This window comes from Pan paniscus, chromosome 5, assembly GCF_029289425.2.
Source record: "Pan paniscus chromosome 5, NHGRI_mPanPan1-v2.0_pri, whole genome shotgun sequence".
Lineage (NCBI taxonomy): Eukaryota > Metazoa > Chordata > Mammalia > Primates > Hominidae > Pan > Pan paniscus.
The window spans coordinates 103,640,193-103,661,226 of NC_073254.2; the positions used below are offsets into that span (position 1 = coordinate 103,640,193).

At 37.5% G+C, this 21,034-nt stretch overlaps 1 protein-coding gene across 13 annotated transcripts in view; it reads right to left on the minus strand.

Annotated features, from left to right (window-relative positions):
- Positions 1–6,159: 6,159 nt before the first annotated feature.
- The window catches only part of SNAP91 (synaptosome associated protein 91), a 158,703-nt gene continuing 143,828 nt past the window's right edge, over positions 6,160–21,034 (minus strand). For all 13 annotated transcript variants that reach the window (XM_055113927.2, XM_057302559.2, XM_034962459.3 and 10 more), the window contains 4 exons: positions 14,453–14,536; positions 13,693–13,797; positions 9,735–9,837; positions 6,160–7,556 (listed from right to left, as the gene is read on the minus strand). In XM_055113927.2, coding sequence (XP_054969902.2) covers positions 9,745–9,837; positions 13,693–13,797; positions 14,453–14,536 — 282 coding nt within the window. In that variant the 3' untranslated portion in view covers positions 6,160–7,556; positions 9,735–9,744. The remainder of the gene's footprint in view (positions 7,557–9,734; positions 9,838–13,692; positions 13,798–14,452; positions 14,537–21,034) is intronic.

Consider the following 21,034-nt stretch of genomic DNA (forward strand, 5'->3'; position numbering starts at 1 on the left):
CTTGAAATTCTTGCTGCTAGCACAGCAGTCTGAGGTTGACCTGAGACACTGGAGCTTGGTGGGGGAAGTGGAGTCTGACATTGCTGAGGCTTGAGTAGGTGGTTTTACCCTCACAGTGTAAACAAAGCTGCCGGGAAGTTCGAACTGGGCGGAGCCCACCACAGCTCAGCAAGACCGACTCCCTCTCCAGTTTCCTCCTCTCTGGGCAGGGCATCTCTGAAAAAAAAGGCAGCAGCCCCAGTCAGGGACTTATATATAAAACCCTCATCTCCCTGGGAAAGAGCACTTGGGGGAAGGGGTGGCTGTGGGCATGGCTTCAGCAGACTTAAACATCCCTGCCTGACAGCTCTGAAGAGAGCAGCGGTTCTCCCAGCACAGTGTGTGAGCTCTGATAAGAGACAGACTGCCTCTTCAAGTGGGTCCCTGACCCCCGTACCTCCTGACTGGGAGACACCTCCCAGTAGGGGATAACAGACAACTCATACAGAAGAGCTCTGGCTGGCGTCTGGTGGGTGCCCCTCTGGGACGAAGCTTCCAGAGGAAGGAACAGAAAACAATCTTTGCTGTTCTGCAGCTTCCACTGGTGATACCCAGGCAAACAGTGTCTGGAGTGGACCTCCAGCAAACTCCAGCAGACCTGCAGAAGAGAGGCCTGTTAGAAGGAAAACTAACAAACAGAAAGGAATAGCATCAACATCAACAAAAAGGACGTCCACTCAGAGACCTCATCTGAAGGTCATCAACATCAAAGACCAAAGGTAGATAAATCCATGAAGATGGGGAGAAACTAGGGCAAAAAGGCTGAAAATTCCAAAAACCAGAATGCCTCTTCTCCTCCAAAGGATCACAACTCCTCGCCAGCAAGGGAACAAAACTGGATGGAGAATGAGTTTGACACATTGACAGAAGTAGGCTTCAGAAGGTGGGTAATAACAAACTCCTCCGAGCTAAAGGAGCATGTTCTAACCCAATGCAAGGAAGCTAAGAACGCTGAAAAAAGGTTAGATGAATGGCTAACTAGAATAACCAGTTTAGAGAAGAACATAAATGATCTGATGGAGCTGAAAAACACAGCACAAGAACTTTGTGAAGGATAAACAAGTATCAATAGCCAAATTGATCAAGCAGAAGAAAGGATATCAGAGACTGAAAACCAGTTCAATGAAATAAAGCAAGAAGACAAGATTAGAGAAGAAAGAGTGAAAAGAAACGAGCAAAGCCTCCAAGAAATATGGGACTATGTGAAAAGACCAAATCTACGTTTGATTGGTGTACTTGAAAGTGATGGGGAGAATGGGACCCAGTTGGAAACCACTCTTCAGGATATTATCCAGGAGAACTTCCCCAATCTAGCAAGGCAGACCAACATTCAAATTCAGGAAATACAGAGAACACCACAAAGATACTCCTCGAGAAGAGCAACCCTAAGACACATAATTGTGAGATTCATCAAGGTTGAAATGAAGGAAAAAGTGTTAAGGGCAGCCAGAGAGAAAGGTTGGGTTACCCATAAAGGGAAGCCCATCAGACTAACAGTAGATTTCTCTGCAGAAATCCTGCAAGCCAGAAGAGAGTGGGGGCCAATACTCAGCATTCTTAAAGAAAATAATTTTCAATCCAGAATTTCATATCCAGCCAAACTAAGCTTCATAAGTAAAGGAGAAATAAAATCCTTTACAGACAAGCAAATGCTGAGAGATTTTGTCACCACTAGGCCTGCCTTACGAGAGATCCTGAAGGAAACACTAAACATGGAAAGGAAAAACCAGTACCAGCCACTGCAAAAAAAATACCAAATTATAAAGACCATCGATGCTATGAAGAAACCGCATCAACTAACCAGGTAGCATCATAATGACAGGATCAAATTCACACATAACAATATTAACCTTAAATGTAAATGGGCTAAATGCCCCAATTAAAAGACACAGACTGGCAAATTTGATAGAGTCAAGACCCATCAGTGTGCTATATTCAGGAGACCCATCTCACATGCAAAGACTCACACAGGCTCAAAATAAAGGGATGGAGGAAGATTTACCAAGCCAATTCAAAGAAAAAAAAAAAAAGCAGGGGTTGCAATCCTAGTCTCTAGGATTTTAACCAGACTTTGTTTAAACAGACTTTAAACCAACAAAGATCAAAAGAGACAAAGAAGGCCATTACATAATGGTAAAGGGATCAATTCAACAAGAAGAGCTAACTATCCTAAATATATACGCAACCAATACAGGACCACTCAGATTCATAAAGCAAGTTCTTAGAGACGTACAAAGAGACTTAGACTCCCACACAATAATGGTGGGAGACTTTAATACCCCACTGTCAATATGGGACAGATCGACAAGACAGAAAATTAACAAGGATATCCAGGAACTGAACTCAGCTCTGGACCAAGCAGACCTAATAGATATCTACAGAACTCTCCACCCCAAATCAACAGAATATACATTCTTCTCAGCATCACATAGCACTTATTCTAAAATTGAACACATAATTGGAGGTAAAACACTCCTCAGCAAATGCAAAAGAATGGAAATCGTAACAAACTGTCTCCCAGAACACAGTGCAGTCAAATTAGAACTCAGGATTCAGAAACTCACCAAAACCACACAACTACATGGAAACTGAACAACCTGCTCCTGAATGACTACTGGGTAGATAATAAAATTAAGGCAGAAATAAAGATGTTCTTTGAAACCAATGAGAACAAAGACACAATGTACCAGAATCTCTGGGACACATTTAAAGCAGTGCGTAGAGGGAAATTTATAGCACTAAGTGCCCGCAAGAGAAAGCAGGAGAGATCTAAAATCGACACCCTAACATCACAATTAAAAGAACTAGAGAAGCAAGAGCAAACAAATTCAAAAGCTAGCAGAAGACAAGAAATAACTAAGATCAGAGCAGAACTGAAGGAGATAGAGACACGAAAAACCATTCAAAAATCAATGAATATAGGAGCTTGTTTTTTGAAAAGATCAACAAAATTGATAGACTGCTAGACAGTCTAATGAATTAAAAGAGAGAAGAATCCAATAGGCACAATAAAAAATGATAAAGGGGATATCACCACCAATTTCACAGAAATACAAACTACCATCATAGAGTATTATAAACATCTCTATGCAAATAAACTAGAAAATCTAGAAGAAATGGATAAATTCCTAGACAAATACACCCTCCCAAGACTAAACCAGGAAGAAGTCAAATCCCTGAATAGACCAATAACAAGTTCTAAAATTGAGGCAGTAATTAATAGCCTATCAAGCTAAAAAAAGTCCAGGACCAGATGAATTCAAAGCCAAATTCTACAGAGGTACAAAGAGGAACTGGTACCATTCCTTTGGAAACTATTCCAAACAATAGAAGAAGAGGGAATTCTCTCTAACTTATTTTATGAGGCCAGCATCATCCTGATACCAAAACCTGGCAGAGACACAACAAAAAAAGAAAATTTTAGGCCAATATCCCTGATGAACATTGATGCAAAAATCCTCAATAAAATACTGGCAAACCGAATCCAGCAGCACATCAAAAAGCTTATCCACCATGATTAAGTGGGCTTCATCCCTGAGATGCAAGGCTGGTTCAACATACGCAAATCAATAAACATAATTCATCACATAAACAGAACTAATGACAAAAAAATCACATGATTATCTCAATAGATGCAGAAAAGGCCTTTGACAAAATTCAACAGCCCTTCATGCTAAAAACTCTCAGTAAAGTAGGCATTGATGGAATGGATCTCAAAATAATAAGAGCTATTTATGACAAACCCACAGCTAATATCATACTGAATGGGCAAAAACTGGAAGCATTCCCTTTGAAAACCGGCACAAGACAAGGACGCCCTCTCTCACCACTCCTATTCAACATAGTATTCGAAGTTCTGGCCAGGGCAATCAGGCAAGAGAAAGAAATAACGGATATTCAGTTAGGAAAAGAGGAAGTGAAATTGTCTGTTTGCAGATGACATGACTGTATATTTAGAAAACTCCATCGTCTCAGCCCAAATCTCCTTAAGCTGATAAGCAACTTCAGCAAACTCTCAGGATACAAAATGAATGTGCAAAAATCACAAGCATTCCTATACACTAATAACAGAGAGCCATATCGTGAGCAAACTCCCATTCACAATTGCTACAAAGAAAACAAAATACCTAGGAATACAACTTACAAGGGATGTGAAGAACCTCTTCAAGGAGAACTACAAACCACTGCTCAAGTAAATAAAAGAGACAGAAACAAATGGAAAAACATTCCATACTCATGGATACAAAGAATTGATATCATGAACATGGCCATACTGCCCAAAGTAATTTATAGATTCAATGCCATCCCCATCAAGCTACCATGGATTTTCTTCACAGAATTCGGAAAAAACTGCTTTAAATTTCATATGGAACCAAAAAGGAGCCCGCATAGCCAAGACAATCCTAAGCAAAAAGAACAAAGCTGGAGGCATCACACTGTCTGACTTCAAACTATACTACAAGGCTATAGTAACCAAAACAGCATGGTACTGGTAACAAAACAGATATATAGACCCATGGAACAGAACAGAGGCTTCAGAAATAACACCACACATCTACAACTATCTGATCTTTGACAAACCTGAGAAAAACAAGCAATGGGGAAAGGATTCCTTATTTAATAAATGGTGTTGAGAAAACTGGCTAGCCATATGCAGAAAGCTGAAACTGGATCTCTTCCTTAAACCTTATACAAAAATTAACTCAAGATGGATTAAATACTTAAACGTAAGACCTAATACCCTAAAAACCCTAGAAGAAAACCTAGGCAATACCATTCAGGATATAGGCATGGGCAAAGACTTCATGACTAAAACATCAAAAGCAATGGCAACAAAAGCCAAAATAGACAAATGGGATCTAATTAAAGAGCTTCTGCGCAGCAAAAGAAACTATCAGCAGAGTGAACAGACAACCTAGGGAATGGGAGAAAATTTTTGCTATCTATCTGACAAAGGGCTAATATCCAGAATCTATAAAGAACTTAAATTTACAAGAAAAAAACAAACAACCCCATCAAAAAGTGGGGGAAGGATATGAACAGACACTTCTCAAAAGAAAACATTTATGCAGTCAACAAACATATGAAAAAATGCTCAATGTCACGGGTCATTAGAGAAATGTGAATCAAAACCACAATGAGATACCATCTCACACCAGTTAGAATGGCAATCATTAAAAAGTCAGGAAACAACAGGTGCTGGAGAGGATGTGGAGAAATAAGAACGGTTTTACACTGTTGGTGGGACTGTAAACTAGTTCAACCATTGTGGAAGTCAGTGTGGCGATTCCTCAAGGATCTAGAACTAGAAATACCATTTGACCGAGCCATCCCATTACTGGGTATATACCCAAAGGATTATAAATCATGCTGCTATAAAGACACATGCACACGTATGTTTATTGTGGCACTATTCACAATAGCAAAGACTTGGAACCAACCCAAATGTCCAACAATGATAGACTGGATTAAGAAAATGTGGCACATATACACTGTGGAATACTATGCAGCCATAAAAAAGGATGAGTTCATGTCCTTTGTAGGGACATGGATGAAGCTGGAAACCATCATTCTCAGCAAGCTATCGCAAGGACAAAAAACCAAACACCGTATGTTCTCACTCATAGGTGGGAATCGAACAATGAGAACACTTGGACACAGGAAGGGGAACATCACAGACCGGGGGCCTGTTGTGGGGTAGGGGGAGGGGGCAGGGATAGCATTAGGAGACATACCTAATGTAAATGACGAGTTAATGGGTGCAGCACACCAACAAGGCACATGTATACATATGTAACAACAAACCTGCACATTGTGCACATGTACCCTAGAACTTAAAGTACAATTAAAAAAATAAATAAAAGAAAGTTCACCATAAAAATACATATACATTTTGAAATATGGAATTTCAACTCATTTGGCAGCAGTTACAGAGACCCAAGTTTAATGAAGCCTTGTTAAAGTTGCTCTTTTTCCTTGTTTTTAATTTTTTATAAAATAATCAAAACTCTATTGGCATGAACAGCATTTTAAAATCTTCCGTATTTTGTCTGCTGTGTGTGTCATTTGAAACAGACCTTTTTCCCAAACATAATCAAAGAGAGAAACGTTATGTTTGCATTTCTTTGTTCAAGGTGTTTATTGCATCTCAGAGGGCGTACATGCACTGGGTTTTTAAACTGAAATACAAAGAAAGCCATTTTGAAATTGGTTTTAGGTAATTTTTCCCCATTACAGTGTATGTTATCCCCACAGTAAATTCAGATACAACCACTTTTAAATGGTACCATACATCTATTAAATAATTTGAAAAATAGGCAAACACCTTTCCAACCCAATATGCTTTTATGAAGAGCTGCCAAGCTACTAGCAACACTGATCAACAGTGACCTCATTTATGCATCAAAATCTTAAGCCAAGCCATCAGCACAGACAGTATGACAACAAATTAAAACTTAAAGAATACAGTATGTACAGTAAAAGATACAATTCTCTGAATTAGTTTAAATCCTAATCACAATGTTACAACAAAACCTACTTTGAGCTCAGTTGAAGGATGGAAGAACACTAGTCTACAAAACACACAAAGAAATACTAAATTAACAGATGTACTAAAAACCCACAGTAAAGTAAAGATATTTGCAGTAATCTTTAAATTACAGATATACCTTGGGGTGCCTTCAGAATCACTTGAATAGCACCTCTCTAACCGCATTTTTATGAACATGATACAAACAGACCCTTTACTTTCCAGTGCATTTAATCAAGAATGAATAAATAGGTCAATTTAGATGCAAAACCTGTCAAATATAATTAAAATATATATATTTTAATATAGCAGTGATAAATAGGGGATTCTTCCCATACGATTTTTCGTTCTTGATAAGGTAGCTTCAAAGAGAAGTATTTATTATGGATGTTAACCTTTATATTTTTTAAAATAAAATTTCTTAACATATACAGTGCCACAAAAATAAACATTTCTCACAACAGTTGAAGTTCCTGTGATTGGAAAAATGTACTCCACACTGAAAAAGTTTTGTATATTTATGAGTGTTTTCCTTATTATCTGGTATTATCACACTACGCTTGTAACAGAGATACAGAAGAAAAGATAATTTATGGGAAGAGTTTGGGGTTTGTTCAAAAGTTATATGTACATTGAAACCTTCAAAAACACAGACACGTCTTTCCAAATAGCTCACCACACAACAGCTGCATCATCTGTCCTCAGGCGAAGTCCAGAAAAGCACTAACGGCATCAGTAACATCCATTCATTGTTTACATCGTACAATACACAAATAATCCAAATACACTACAATTTCAAGAGTAGGGATAACAGCTAAGGTAGTACACATTCCTAATGTTCACTTTCACGGCTGTGCTACACATTTTGGAAGAGAAGTTATGAGTAAGTATTGGGTTTGGTACTGGTGGCTCCCTTTGAAACTCAGCATCAATCTTATTTGAAGTCTCCAAACTCATTTATTTTCCTATTCAGTCACAAATATTGCAGCTGTAAAGAAAACAAAAATTAGAATTAGAAAACAAGATTATTACATAGTCCTCAAACATTTTACCTCCCTTGCAATTTTACTTCATAGTTTCTGAAAACAACTTTTACATAAAAAGGTCTCTGCACGGACAAATTCAAATTTACATACTTTTCATAGCTCTTTAAAACAAGCTTAAAATTTTTAAAGTTTAGCCAAAAATTAAAAAAAAACTTTTGATGTATAGTTTCATTTTAGATAATAATTATATCAACAAAAATTTGAATTTAGATACATATTAGAAATTTTAGTAGCAGGACATTCGGTATAGCATTCAGTATCTAAGAGCAGCTAACCTTTAAAAAGGGCAGCTAAAGAAAAAGGGGGCATGGCAATGACCTTACATTATTTTTTCATGTATTCAGTTATGGTGTTCAATGAGTCACTTACTAAACAGCTGAACCAGTGACAGAATAGAAGAGAACAGAGAGATCCCTGGCGACCCGATGCCTTTCCTCAGCCACCTCCCACTCATCTCCCTGGCTAATTCATGCATCATTCATTTCTGCTGGAAACATTTGTGGGGTCTTAAGGCTTAGCCGCATAGATAACTCTTCATAAAATAGTAATTCTCTCTGTGTCTCTGTCTTTGTCTGTCTCTGTCTCTTTCTCTTTGTCTCTCTCTGTCTCTCTCAGGCAAGGACTGTCTCAAGCATATCTATTTCCTGTACTTATCAAAGTTCCTGGCATATGATTAGGGCAACATTTACTAAGTAAGAGGTGAATACAGGCTGCTCTATGCAGTTTCCTTGGTCACTCCTGAAACTATTAAGTGTTCATTGTCTCACTTATGTCTACATTAGCCAATCCAAAGTGGAATAGAAAAGTTGGGCATAAGGAGAGTTTACTTGACTGAGATGTTAATACCTTAAAATAATACATCATTAATCTTGTATAAGAAAAAAAACAAATCAAGAATCCACAAAAATCTTAGTAGACATTAGGGAAGGGTTTATTATTATTATTATTATTATACTTTAAGTTGTAGGGTACATGTGCACATTGTGCAGGTTAGTTACATACGTATACATGTGCCATGCTGGTGCGCTGCACCCACTAACTCGTCATCTAGCATTAGGTATATCTCCCAATGCTATCCCTCTCCCCTCCCCCCACCCCACCACAGTCCCCAGAGTGTGATATTCCCCTTCCTGTGTCTATGTGATCTCATTGTTCAATTCCCACCTATGAGTGAGAATATGCGGTGTTTGGTTTTTTGTTCTTGCGATAGTTTACTGAGAATGATGGTTTCCAATTTCATCCATGTCCAGGGTTTTAAGAAATATATGTAGCACAGCAGGTGCATACTGAAAACAACATTGGACGAGAGTCCAAAAACACTGAGCCTCTTACAATTCTTCCCTGTGGGACCCTGGGCAAATTCCTTAATGCCCAAGGATCAGTTCTTTTAGCTGTGAAATGGAGACAAAAAATATCTGGATAGTTTATTTCACATGACTGTTCTCCTATTGAGAAGTGGATGTGAAAAGTACCGTGTAAATTATGTTCGTCCATTCAGCAAGGATTTGTTGAGAACCTACCCACTGTGTTAGGTGCTGGGGTCAACAGTAAACATTTTTCTTTCATTCGTTTCCTTCCATAACTTCAGCATGAGTCATTTCATAAATTATATGAAATTTGTGAAATTTAAAACTAGAACATTAGAAATTTAAAACTCTGCTTGAATGCAGAAATGTAAAGGGTAATAATCTAAGCTTTATGAGGCAAAAGAAGGATAAACAAAATAAAAATACAATTATGCAGTCAAATATATTCTTAGATGATTTCTAAATGCAATAGTATAAATGTTAGCTGTCTATAAATTCAAGTCATCATGTAATAAAGTGGTAATTTTCTAATTTACCAAGTAGCTTGGGCACCTTTTTGCTTTATTAAAGCTAATCGTTGTGCTTTCCAGGATAAGGACAATTTGGAGGTTACTTTCCCTCCTAGTTACATAAATTAAGATTTAAAAAACTCTTAAAGATAGCTTTTAATATCAAAATTAAAAGTATAAACACTCAAATTATTACTATTATACACAGCTATTCAAAACGCAGAAATAATGAGTACCTCTGAAATAGCTAAGCATTGTATAGCTCATTATTACAAGCCTACAGGAAAAGCTCAATATTAGATACCTTAAATTGTTTACAAGAAATCCTTGATGTTAAGATCCGCTAATGGGTCCTTTGCTGGAGGTTTCTTGGGACTCTGAGAGGCAGGTGTAGGGCTTGGAGAAAGCTAATGGGAAAAAGCCAGCCCCAAAGAGCAGGAATAGAAAGCAGAGAGGGAATGAGACATGGGGGGAAGTGGGGAGAGAGAGAGAGAGACAGAGAGAGACAGAGAGAGAGAGAGAGAGAGAGAGAGAGAGAGAAGCATTAGGCAGAACACATATCAAAGAAAACAAACCTGCAGAAGATTAGATGGTTAAAGGCTTATGAAATCTACTTGTTCTACATAGTCACAGAGTTGTGTTTAATTCTGGACTGGTAAAATACACTTCAACTGATATTTGGCTTTCTTGAACTTCTCTGACATCAGATTTAGCCAAAGTAAAATTTGGGGACTCCAGTAGAACAATATGGATATGACTTAGGGAAGATGTGAAACACTAGTAACATAAAGATATTATGAACAAACAGTAAAACAAACAAACAACCGTTTTCTCTATACAAAAGCATTTTTACTTTCAGTCATTAGTACCTCTAAACTAATAAATCTATTTAAATGGCTTTTCCTGTAGTGAGAGTGAATTTGAAGGAAAAATAGGAAACGGTTTGCGGAAAGCTATTTAAGAAATTACTTACACTTATTAGCTAAATATACTAGAATTTCATATACATTATTTTAAGTGAAAATCAGTCAAGTTTGAGGGCACTGTTTGTTTCACATGACCAAATAGTTTCCTGGTAGTGAATGCCACTAAATTCTAATGCAATCTATTCAGGTCTAAGAGAAGGCCAAAACTAATTATTAAATACTATAGGAAAGAATCATATTGGACTTGTTGCAAAAGTAACAAATAATTAACTTGCCTTGTTTCTGTTTAACCAGAATCTAAATTATTTTTTCATTGTGTCACAGATATAACTTCTGGGAGCTGACTTTTACAGGATACAAGGTCTTGAAAAATCTCATATAGTTTATAGAGTAATAGTTGACATCTAGTCTTTGAGTCTAATTAATCTCCTATGCTTGTAGTAAAATGCTGGGACTGTGGGGCAGTGATGTATATTTTTATTAGTTCAGTGAACAGAGTTCCAGAAGTATGGATTTTGAGATTTGGTCCTATGTCCAGAAACTACTGACTAATTATATTATCTATCTGTCAAATTTCCATGTTTAAAACTGGGATACGGGCTGGGTGTGATGGCTCACATCTGTAAAATCCCAGCACTTTGGGAGGCCGAGGCAGGAGGATCACTTGAGGCCAGGAGTTCGAGACCACCCTGGGCAACAAGGCGAGGCCTCATCTCTACAAAAAATAATAAAAAAAAACTTAGCTGGGCACAGTGGCTTGCATCTGTGGTCCCAGCTACTCGAGAGGCTGAGGTGAGAGGATCCCTGTTGCCTAGGAGTTCAAGGCTGCAGTGAGCTATGATTGCACCACTGCACTTCAGCCTGGGCAACAGAGTGAGAACCTATCTCAAATAAACAAATAAGCAAAAAAAAAAAAAAATAACAACAAAAAACCTGGGATCTGTTTCATAGAGAGAGATATATATATATAAATAAAGTAAGGCTTGAACTTCCTTAAATCAATTCAACGATTGGTCCATAATTGATAATTAGGTGAGATGACAATATCATGATACCAGCCAATGAAAGAATGCTGGGATAGTCCAGGCATCAGTAATAAAAAAACTACTTTGTTTTCTGAAGCTACAAACTCACATTTATTTTATTATCTAGTATAATTATGCTTCTTCTCTGATATAGGAAATATAATCTAAAAATTACATAAATATGGTGTATCATTACCTGGCTTATTATGAATTCAATTACTGATTAAAACAATGTATTTCCATCATACTATCCATTTTTCATTTTCATTCTTCTAATTAAGTAAATAAATTGTTGCTAACATTGGTATTACACAATAAAAACAACTGCTTTAAGTAATAAAATTATATTTATTTATTTCTGAAGCTTTCAGAATATCAAACACAATAAGGTTAAAAGAAATCTCAGTAACATTGTTCCAAGTGCATAATAACAGAAATATTTCTTTTTTTCCAAAAAGATGATAGTCATGGATCTATTCAAACATCAAGGAAACATTTATGATAAATGAGATCCCTTAGAATTTAAGTATATCTAAGTTATACTTAACCTCAGCCATTATACCCAAAACCTTCCTGACTGTCCCCAAAACAACACTACACAGGGTTCACCAGTCTTCACATAGACTAGAAAATTTCTCCTGAAGCCAGTTATGGCCAGTAATGGCCATGAAGGCTAGGGCTTCTCACATTCTAAATTTCTGTCTTTCAACATCCACCATTCTTTCTCTTGGTCCCTGTTGCTTTTGAGGGGCAAAGTGAAGAAGCTGAAAGGAAATTTTGGGAACAGGTCAATGGATTTAGAGATGCATCAAGGAAGCAAAAGGGATTAAAGTATACTCAGAAAGTTCACAGCAGCAGGTATTCCATGGATAAGACAGTATAAATACTGATTTGATAAGTTAAAAATATTATAGGACTGAAAACATTTACTCATATCATTAAAATATATTTGAGATATTTGCTCTAGTTTGTAAAGCATGTTGCTACCAAAGTAGTAATTTGGTGTCCTGACCCCATCCAAGTCAATTTCTCATGATGAAAACTTCTTTGGTTCTACATGTAACATCACCTTGGCCAGACAATTTAAAAGAGGAATCAGGAAAGCATGATTCATCACTAAGACTAGCACCACTAGCAGCAAAACAGTTCAACAAAGTGTAATATATTTTGGCATTTTTGAAGGGTAAGTAGCACAGTGTGTAGTAAGGAATTTAGCTTTACCTAAAATGAGGATTTTTCCTTTGCCCAGAAAGGGAACCTCTAAATCCTTATAATTTCTCAAATGATAGGCATGTCTTTGTTATTCAAGGTGGGCTCTGGGAACAACACCTGACAGTTTATGCTAACAAGGTGGCTCAGAGTGGAGACAGAAAGCCCAACCATGTGATTTTAGGGCTGGGTCTTTGGGCCACATGAAACCAGCCTGATCTTCAGGGAGGAACAGGGGTTGAAGATTGAGTTCCACAAAATGGGTAACAATTCAACCAACCAATCCTACATAATGAAGCATCAATAAATGCTGGATGCTGAAGCTCAGGTGAGCTTGCGATACTGCATGTGTACTGTCACATGACGATGCCCACAGGAGAACCCACCTCTGAGGACAAAGAAGCTTCATGTTTAGAACTTTCCCAGATGATGTTTATGGATCTCTTCCTATAACTGGATCTAATTTGTATCCTTTTACTACAATAAAACTCTTATAAGTTTAGTACTTTCCTGAGTTCTGTGAATCATTCTAGGAAACTATCTAACCTGGCCATGGAAAAACCTCGAATTTGTAGCCAGCTAGTCCGAAGTGGGGGTGGCCCTGGGGACTCACAAATATGTGTCTTGCGTCTGGAGTGAGGAGATTCTTAAAGGGAGTATTCTCACAGACTTTGCAGTTTGGCAAACTTATTGCAGTTAGTGTCACGAGTCTTGGGTGGACATGGCAGTCTGGAGGACTGTGCTGCCAACCTTTCTGGCTAATGCTGGGAACACATACTAAAACTACAGACCAGAAGCACTCATTTCTCTCATTTCTCTGGGACACATGCCTTGCATGCCCTGAATATCTGGATGTTCTCAGGAACCAATTTGAATTAAGTAGGAAGAGAATGGAGGGATCTTTAGACAGTGAGTTATTTCCATCACTTTTTCCCCCCCAAATCTCACACTTTTGCAGATCTGTCTTCCATGCTCCCTTTACTTCTGAAGCAACAGGTATGAGGATTACATTAGGTAAAAACACTTTTTAAACAGTTTGCTACACCAATGTTTTACACTTATTAGTTAATGTCACTGACTTGTGGACATTGAAGAAACTGACCTGTGTGCCAGGTACAGCGGCAGCTCCAAAGGGGGGCCTCATCATGGGCTGTGCAAACATGACCGGCTGCTGAGGCATCATGGGCATGCCTGTCCCAGCAGGAGGCTGAGGAGGAAGAATGGAGAGTGGTTCAGAGCATGAGTGGAACTCACTAGGGCACTATCCTGACATTTATTGCTTTTGTGTACTTCTGACAATATTTGAGGAATCCAGGACTATGAGGAAGTATAATTTGTAATTTTAATTAGGGATAATGTGAGGCTGTACTGTGAGGGAGAGAGTCGCTAAGGTGGGTGGGTAGCATAAGCCTGGTTGGCCACACGGTATCCCCATTCCAACCAAGCTTTGTTGTTGTTTATTCATCTTCTGTAAGCATAATTCTTGGAAAGAGAAAAATTTGTTTCTTTTTGAAAGATGGTCCTAAAATTGGCTGGTAAAATTGGTGAGTAAAAAGTCCTAGTATAATAATTAAGGGTTGATTTTGATGATTGGGCTAATACTATATTTTGTAAATTTTATAGCAAAAATGATATAACAATGTACTATAGAAATTAATTTGATGGTAGAACATAAGTATTTTATAACTCATTTTATCACTTCATGTGTAGACTACCTAAGGTTTAAAGCAGATGACAACTTTTTAAGTTTTACTTACTGTGTTTTGGGAAAAATTATATTCTGTAGGAATACTTAGTAATTTAGGATTTGGCAAATTATTTAGAAATGTTGATTACAATTTTTAGCACAGGTCATCACTCACCATTCCAAATCCTGCTCCAGGTTGTCCAACCGATGGAGCCCCGGCAACAGGAGGAACTGAACTGGTTGGAGGTACAGCTCCTTGCTACACAGATAGACAGACAGACATACACATACAAATAACACAAAAACACACAAACACGCGCACGACAATAAACAAACAAAAAGAACAATATAATTTGGTTTTTATTTATTTATTTTAAAGATGGGGTCTCACTGCATTGCCCAGGCTGGAGTACGATGGCATGATCACAGCTCACTGCAGCCTCGAACTCCTGGACTCAAGCAATTCTCCCACTTCAGCCTACTGAATAGCTGGGACCATGGGCACATGCTGCCATGGCTGACCAATTTTTAAAATTTTTTTTGTAGAGATGGGTCATGCTATGCTGCGTAGGCTGGTCTCAAGCCCCTGGCCTCAAGCAGTCCTCCTGCCTTGGCCTCCCAAAATGCTGGGATTACAGGCATGAGCCACTGTACCAAGCCGAACATAATTTGGTTTTAAAATGACAGAATTTTAAAGTGAATGCATGCCAAATATGTATGAGTGGATATGTAAAGAAAATCTCAAATTTCAGTTTTAAATTTACAAAGGAAAATGTTTCTAGCACCACATCAATGATATAAACAAGATTACTGACTTGATGTTCTCTGTTATAGCGTCATTTGGACTTGCCGGCTTGCAGTTTGCTCATAACATTGGGCTTCCTCTGTATCTTTTTAGACCCATCCTCCCTGGAAATGAGTCAAACTTCCCTAAGCTTGTCTTTTCCTATCATTATATCCTCTAATGGTATTGGGTTAGACATTTGAGGATTGTTCTAATCTTTCTATATGGCTCTAATTTATATTAAGCAAGGTTTTTAGGTGGATGTGGTGGCTCATGCCTGTAATCCCAGCATATCAGGAGGCTGAGGCAGGAGAATCACTGAGGCCAGGAGTTTAGGACCAGCAACATAGCGGTATGGGCAACATAGCAAGAACCCATCTCCACAAAAAATTTTTTAGAAGTTAGCTGGGCCTAATTTTTGGTGGTGTGTGCCTGTAGTCTTAGCTACTCGGGAGGCTGAGGTGGGAGGACAGCCTCAGTCCAGAGCTTGAGAATGCAGTGAGTTGTAATAGCACCACTGTACTTCAGCCTGTGGACAAAGTGAGACCCTGTCTCTAAAAAAACACCAATAACAACAACAAAAAACTTCCATCAAAGAAAAACCCAGAACTAGATATCTTCATTGGTGAATTCTACCAAATGTATAAAGAATTAATACCAATTCTTCTCAAGCTTTTTAAAATAAAGAAAAGGTAACACTTTCTAATCATTCTTTGATGCTGGTATTACCCTGACACCAAAGGTAAACAAAGAAATCACAAACAAAAGAAAACTACAGCGCGATATTCCTTATGACTGTTGATGAAAAAATTCTCAACAAAATACTAGCATACCGGATCCAGCAGCATATTAAAAGATTATACACCATGTTTACCCAGGAATGCAAGGTTGGCTTAATATATGAAAATTAACCAATGCAATACACCATATTAATAGAATAAAAGAAAAAAATTACATGATTATAGTTAACTCTTATAATTTATGTTATCTCAGCATCTATTTTGGATACACCTTTAATTTTCTCATATCAGAAGTAGGGCTTAGTCACTCTTGATACAATTTCTAGTTCTCTGCCTCCTCCCAGTTCCTTAAGGTGGTCATCTAGATATCTGCTTCATACCATCACCTTCCCTATGGGATAGCTAGATACAACCTACTTGATTTACCCTACTGTCCCCCACACTCTGCAGAGCTAACTGTGCATATATGCCACAACAACCAACTCTCAGTCACAGCATCATTCCATGGAACTTGTGCCTGCTTGCTGTAAACCTACCAATTAAATTCCTGTGGGAAACCTGCTTAGGTGATATCCTGGACCCCAATAAAGGCCTTGGCCCACAGATCCCTCACTCTCACTCTCTTTTGCTCCTACCCACTGGTTGAACACATGTGTCCTGGATGGCTCCCCACTTCCCTTTGGCATGCTGCCCTCTTCTCCCTGGGATCTGTAACTTTTATTACTTACAGATTCTGTAATTTCATGTGTTTTATTGTATGCCTCCTCTGTGTCTCACTTGACTGACACCTAACTTCTTTGCAGGTCAAGTTCTCTTAGAGAGTGGCTATCTCGGTAGAAATAAACAACACAAGTTAGACAAGAGCCACAAGGGCATTTGCCAGTATAAACAAGCTTCCTGTGAAAGAGACATCTTAGACATGAGGCTTCCCACCACAATAAAGAAGTATCCCATGAAAAACACACTGTAAACAGCAACCCGCTTTTGAGGCCTGTCAGGGCAGGGTTAGAGTTTGCAGCCACTTTCCTAAGAGAGACCTCAAAAATGAATAAGGGAAAATCACAACAATGATCATCTCAATAGATGCAGAAAAGCATTTGACAAAGTCCAACAGCTTTTCATGACAAAAAATACTCAACAAACTAGAAATAGCAGGGAAATTCCTCAACCCAATAAAGGGTATCTACAAAAGCCCACAGCTAACATCATACTTAGTGACTGAAAAAAAATGACTGAAAACTTTCTACCTAAAAACAAGACAAGGAGGTTATGAAAGTTCTAAGTCAGGGCAGTTAGCAGGAAAAAGCAAGAAATGGCATCCAGGTGGGAAAGAAAGAATGAAACTATCTCTATTCATCGATGGCACAATCTTTCTTATATACAGAAATCCCTAAAGAATCCATATACAACAAAACTGTCAAAGCTAATAAACATGTTCTTCAAAGTTGCAGGATACAAGACCAATATACAAAACTCAGTGCAGTGTTCCTGTGGAACTAGCAATGAACAATCAAAAAATTTAATTATGAAAACAGTTCCATTTATAATAGCATCAACAATAAAATATTAAAAAATAAATTTAACAGAAGTATGAGACTTGAACACTGCAACTATAGAACATTGTTGAAAGAAATTAAAGAAGAACTAAATAAATGGAAAGACACCCTTTGTTCATGGGTTGGAAGACTTAATATTAAGATGGCAATAATCTGCAAATTGCTACACAGATTCAATGAAATCCCTATCAAAATTTCAACCACTTTTTTTTGGAGAAATGGATAATCTGAACCTAAAATTTATATAAAAATGCAAGAGAACCAGGATAGCCAAAACAGTTTTGAAAAAGAACAAATTTGCGGGAATCACACTTCCTGGTTTCAAAACTTAATACAAAGGCATATTAATCAAAACAGTGTGGTACTAGCATAAAGACAGACATATAGATCAACACAAGCAAATAAAGAGTCTGGAAATAAACCCATACCTCTATGGTTAATTTTTTTTTCTCTTTCTTAAATTATCCAGTCCAATATGTCAGATGGTCAATTAATTTTTGACAAGGTTATCAAAACCAATTAATCAAGAAAGAATAGGCTCTTCCTTTCTTTCTTTCTCTTTTCTTTCTTTCTTTTTTTTTTATATATATATATACAGGATCTTGCTCTGTCACCGAGGCTGGAGTGCAGTGGCATGATCATGGCTCACTGCGGCCTCTAGTTCCCTGGCTCAAGTGATTCTCTACTTCCCTGGATCAAGCAATCCTCTAATTTCAGCCTCCTGAGTAGGTGGAACCACAGGTGCATGCCACTGCACCCGGCTAATTTTATTTTATTTTTTGTAGAGATAGAGTCTCATTATGTTGCCCAGGCTAGTCTCAGACTCCTGAGCTCAAGTAATCCATACATCTTAGCTTTCCAAAGTACTGGGATTAGAGGCATGAGCTGTTGTACCCAGCCAGAATAGTCCTTTAAACAAATGATTCTGAGACAACTGAACTTCCACATGCAAAACGATAAATTTGGACCCCTATCATATAAAAAAATGAGCTCAAAATAGGTCAAAAATTTAATGTAAGAGGTAAAACTATAAAACTCCTGGAAAGAAACAGGTAAAAAATTTCAAGACCTATGATTAAGGCAATAGTTTTTAAAAATATGACACCAAAAGCACAAGTAATAAAAGAAAAAATAGATAAATTGGAGTTTATCAAAATTAAGAACTTTTGTGCATCAAAGGACACTATCAAGAAAATGAAGAGCTAACTCACAGAATGAGATAAAAATATTGGCAAATCATTTATCTGATAAGCATCTAGTATCCCGAATATTTAAAGATCTCTTTCAACTCCATAATAAAAAGACAAACAACCCAATTATAAAATGGGCTAAGGATGTTATAGGGTAGCAGAATATGCCACCCCAAAATATGACACTTTGGCATAATAATTACTTTGAGCTGAAGGCAACTGAAAAGAAGCCTTTTCAGGCTTCAGTACATCATTCTCACTATTTGGAACATAAATTTACAGAGATATTTCTCCTCCCCTCTCTATCAGGGACAAAAGTTCATCACCAGAGATAACTTGAGACCCTAATCAGCCTGAGAGGGCATCAGAACAAAATGCAAAACAAACTTGACTAATTAGCCTTGAACTGCCATTAGTTTCCCATATATTTGCCACCTTAGAGAGTCAAAGTCCTTTTCCTTTGTCTTGTGACTTCTCTAAAAATATATTGTTCCTTTGCTAAGATGCCATCTAAGCCCATGTTCTAATCAAGTCTCTGAGTTACTCACCCTGAGTGCTCCCATGTGTAAGCATGATGCATGTGCTAATAACTTCTGTTTGTTTTATTATTTTTAATTTGTCTTTGATCAGTCCAATGTTCACAGCCCCAGCCAGAGAGTCTAGGAGGGTAGTAGGAAAAAAGAATTTTCCTCCCCTACAACATAAATAGACCTTTCTCTAAAGAAGATACACAAATGATCAATACACACATGAAAAGATGTTAAACATTGTTAGTCATTAGGGAAATGCATATCAATGCCACAATGAAATACCACTTCATGCTCATTAGAATGATATAATAAATAATGAAATGAAAAATAACAATTGTTGGGAGGATATAGAGAACTTGAAACCCTATGTATTGCTGGTGGCAATGTAAAATAATGTAGCTGCTATGGAAACGCTTGGCAGTTCCTCAAAAGTTAAACATCGACTTACACATGACCCAGAGTTCTATTCCTAGGTATATTCCAAATAGAACTGAGGATATATGCTCATATGGAAACTCATATATGATAATAAAAATCTATTATGTGTAATAGAGACAACATAAGTGTTCATCAACTGATGAATGGATAAACAAAATGTGGTATATCCATAAAATGAAATATATTCAGCCATAAAAATGGAGTACTGATACATGCTTCGACATGGATAAACCTAGAAAATGTTATGCTAAGTAAAAGAAGCCAGGCATAAAAGGCTCTAAGGGTAAGGGGAAATTGAAAGGGACTGTTTCTTTTAGGGGTGATGGAAATATTCTGAAATTAGATAATGGTGATGGTTTCACAATGCTGTAAATATACTAAGAATCATTGAATTGTATACTTTAAGTTGTTAAAATAGTGAATTTAAATGTTATGTGAATTTTATCTCAATAAAAATTTTTTCAAAGGAAAGAAAATACCTATAAAATTATATTTCATATTAATGCTTTACCCATCATTTCAACAGGGTAGGTGGTAGGCTATTTACCAGACCTGAATTGCATCATTAGGACTTCAGGCTATGAAAGAGAAAAGGGCTTTATTAGTTATAAAAGCAAAATGAACCTGCAGAAATTCCTGATCAAATAAATGGTCAAATAGTTTGAAGAAATTGTCTGAGTTAGTCATTTTGCTAAAATGGTAGATTAACTTTTACATTCAGTGGTGATAAGTTTTTAATTGGGATGCCACTTGACTGGTGCAGCTCTAGCACCTTGAGTTCTCATGTAAGCAAAATGAAGCCCAACATAAATAATAAAATTAAACTAGAGACTTTACCAATCAGAAATTGCCAACAAACAGATTCTAACTGGAGACTTTATCAAGCAGAGATCAACAACTAACCTCTAATTATGGTCCTTCTATTCTGATCAACCAACTATATTTTGTTGTACTTCTCTATCAGCCAATAAAAGTTCATGGTCCACACTGCTGTGCTGGAGCTCTCTGAACCTCTTCTGTTTCCGAGAGGTACCTGATTCATGGATCATTCTTCACTTAAATAAACTCTGTTAAACTTGCATAATCATAGCTCACCGTAGGCTCAAACACTTGGGCTCAAGCAATCCTCCTGCCTCAGCCTCTCATATAGCTCTTACTACAGGCATGTGCCACCACACCCAGCTAACTTTTTAATTTTTCTAGCGATGGGGCCTCACTATGCTGCCCAGGCTAGTCTCAAATTCCTGGCCTCAAGTGATCCCCCCGCCTCAGTTTCTGGGAGTATATGGGTGAGTTATCGCACCCAGCTCAACTTTGTTAAATTTATTTTGTCTAAAGCTTTTCTTTTAACAGTGATCTTCCTGCAAAATGCACACGTCTGAATTGCAAATATCTTCCCACTTGTTCAATAAAAACTTAACAGGTCTTAATTCAAGATGGATTAAAGACTTAAATGTTAGACCAAAAACCATAAAAACCCTAGAAGAACACCTAGGCAATACCATTCAGGACACAGGCA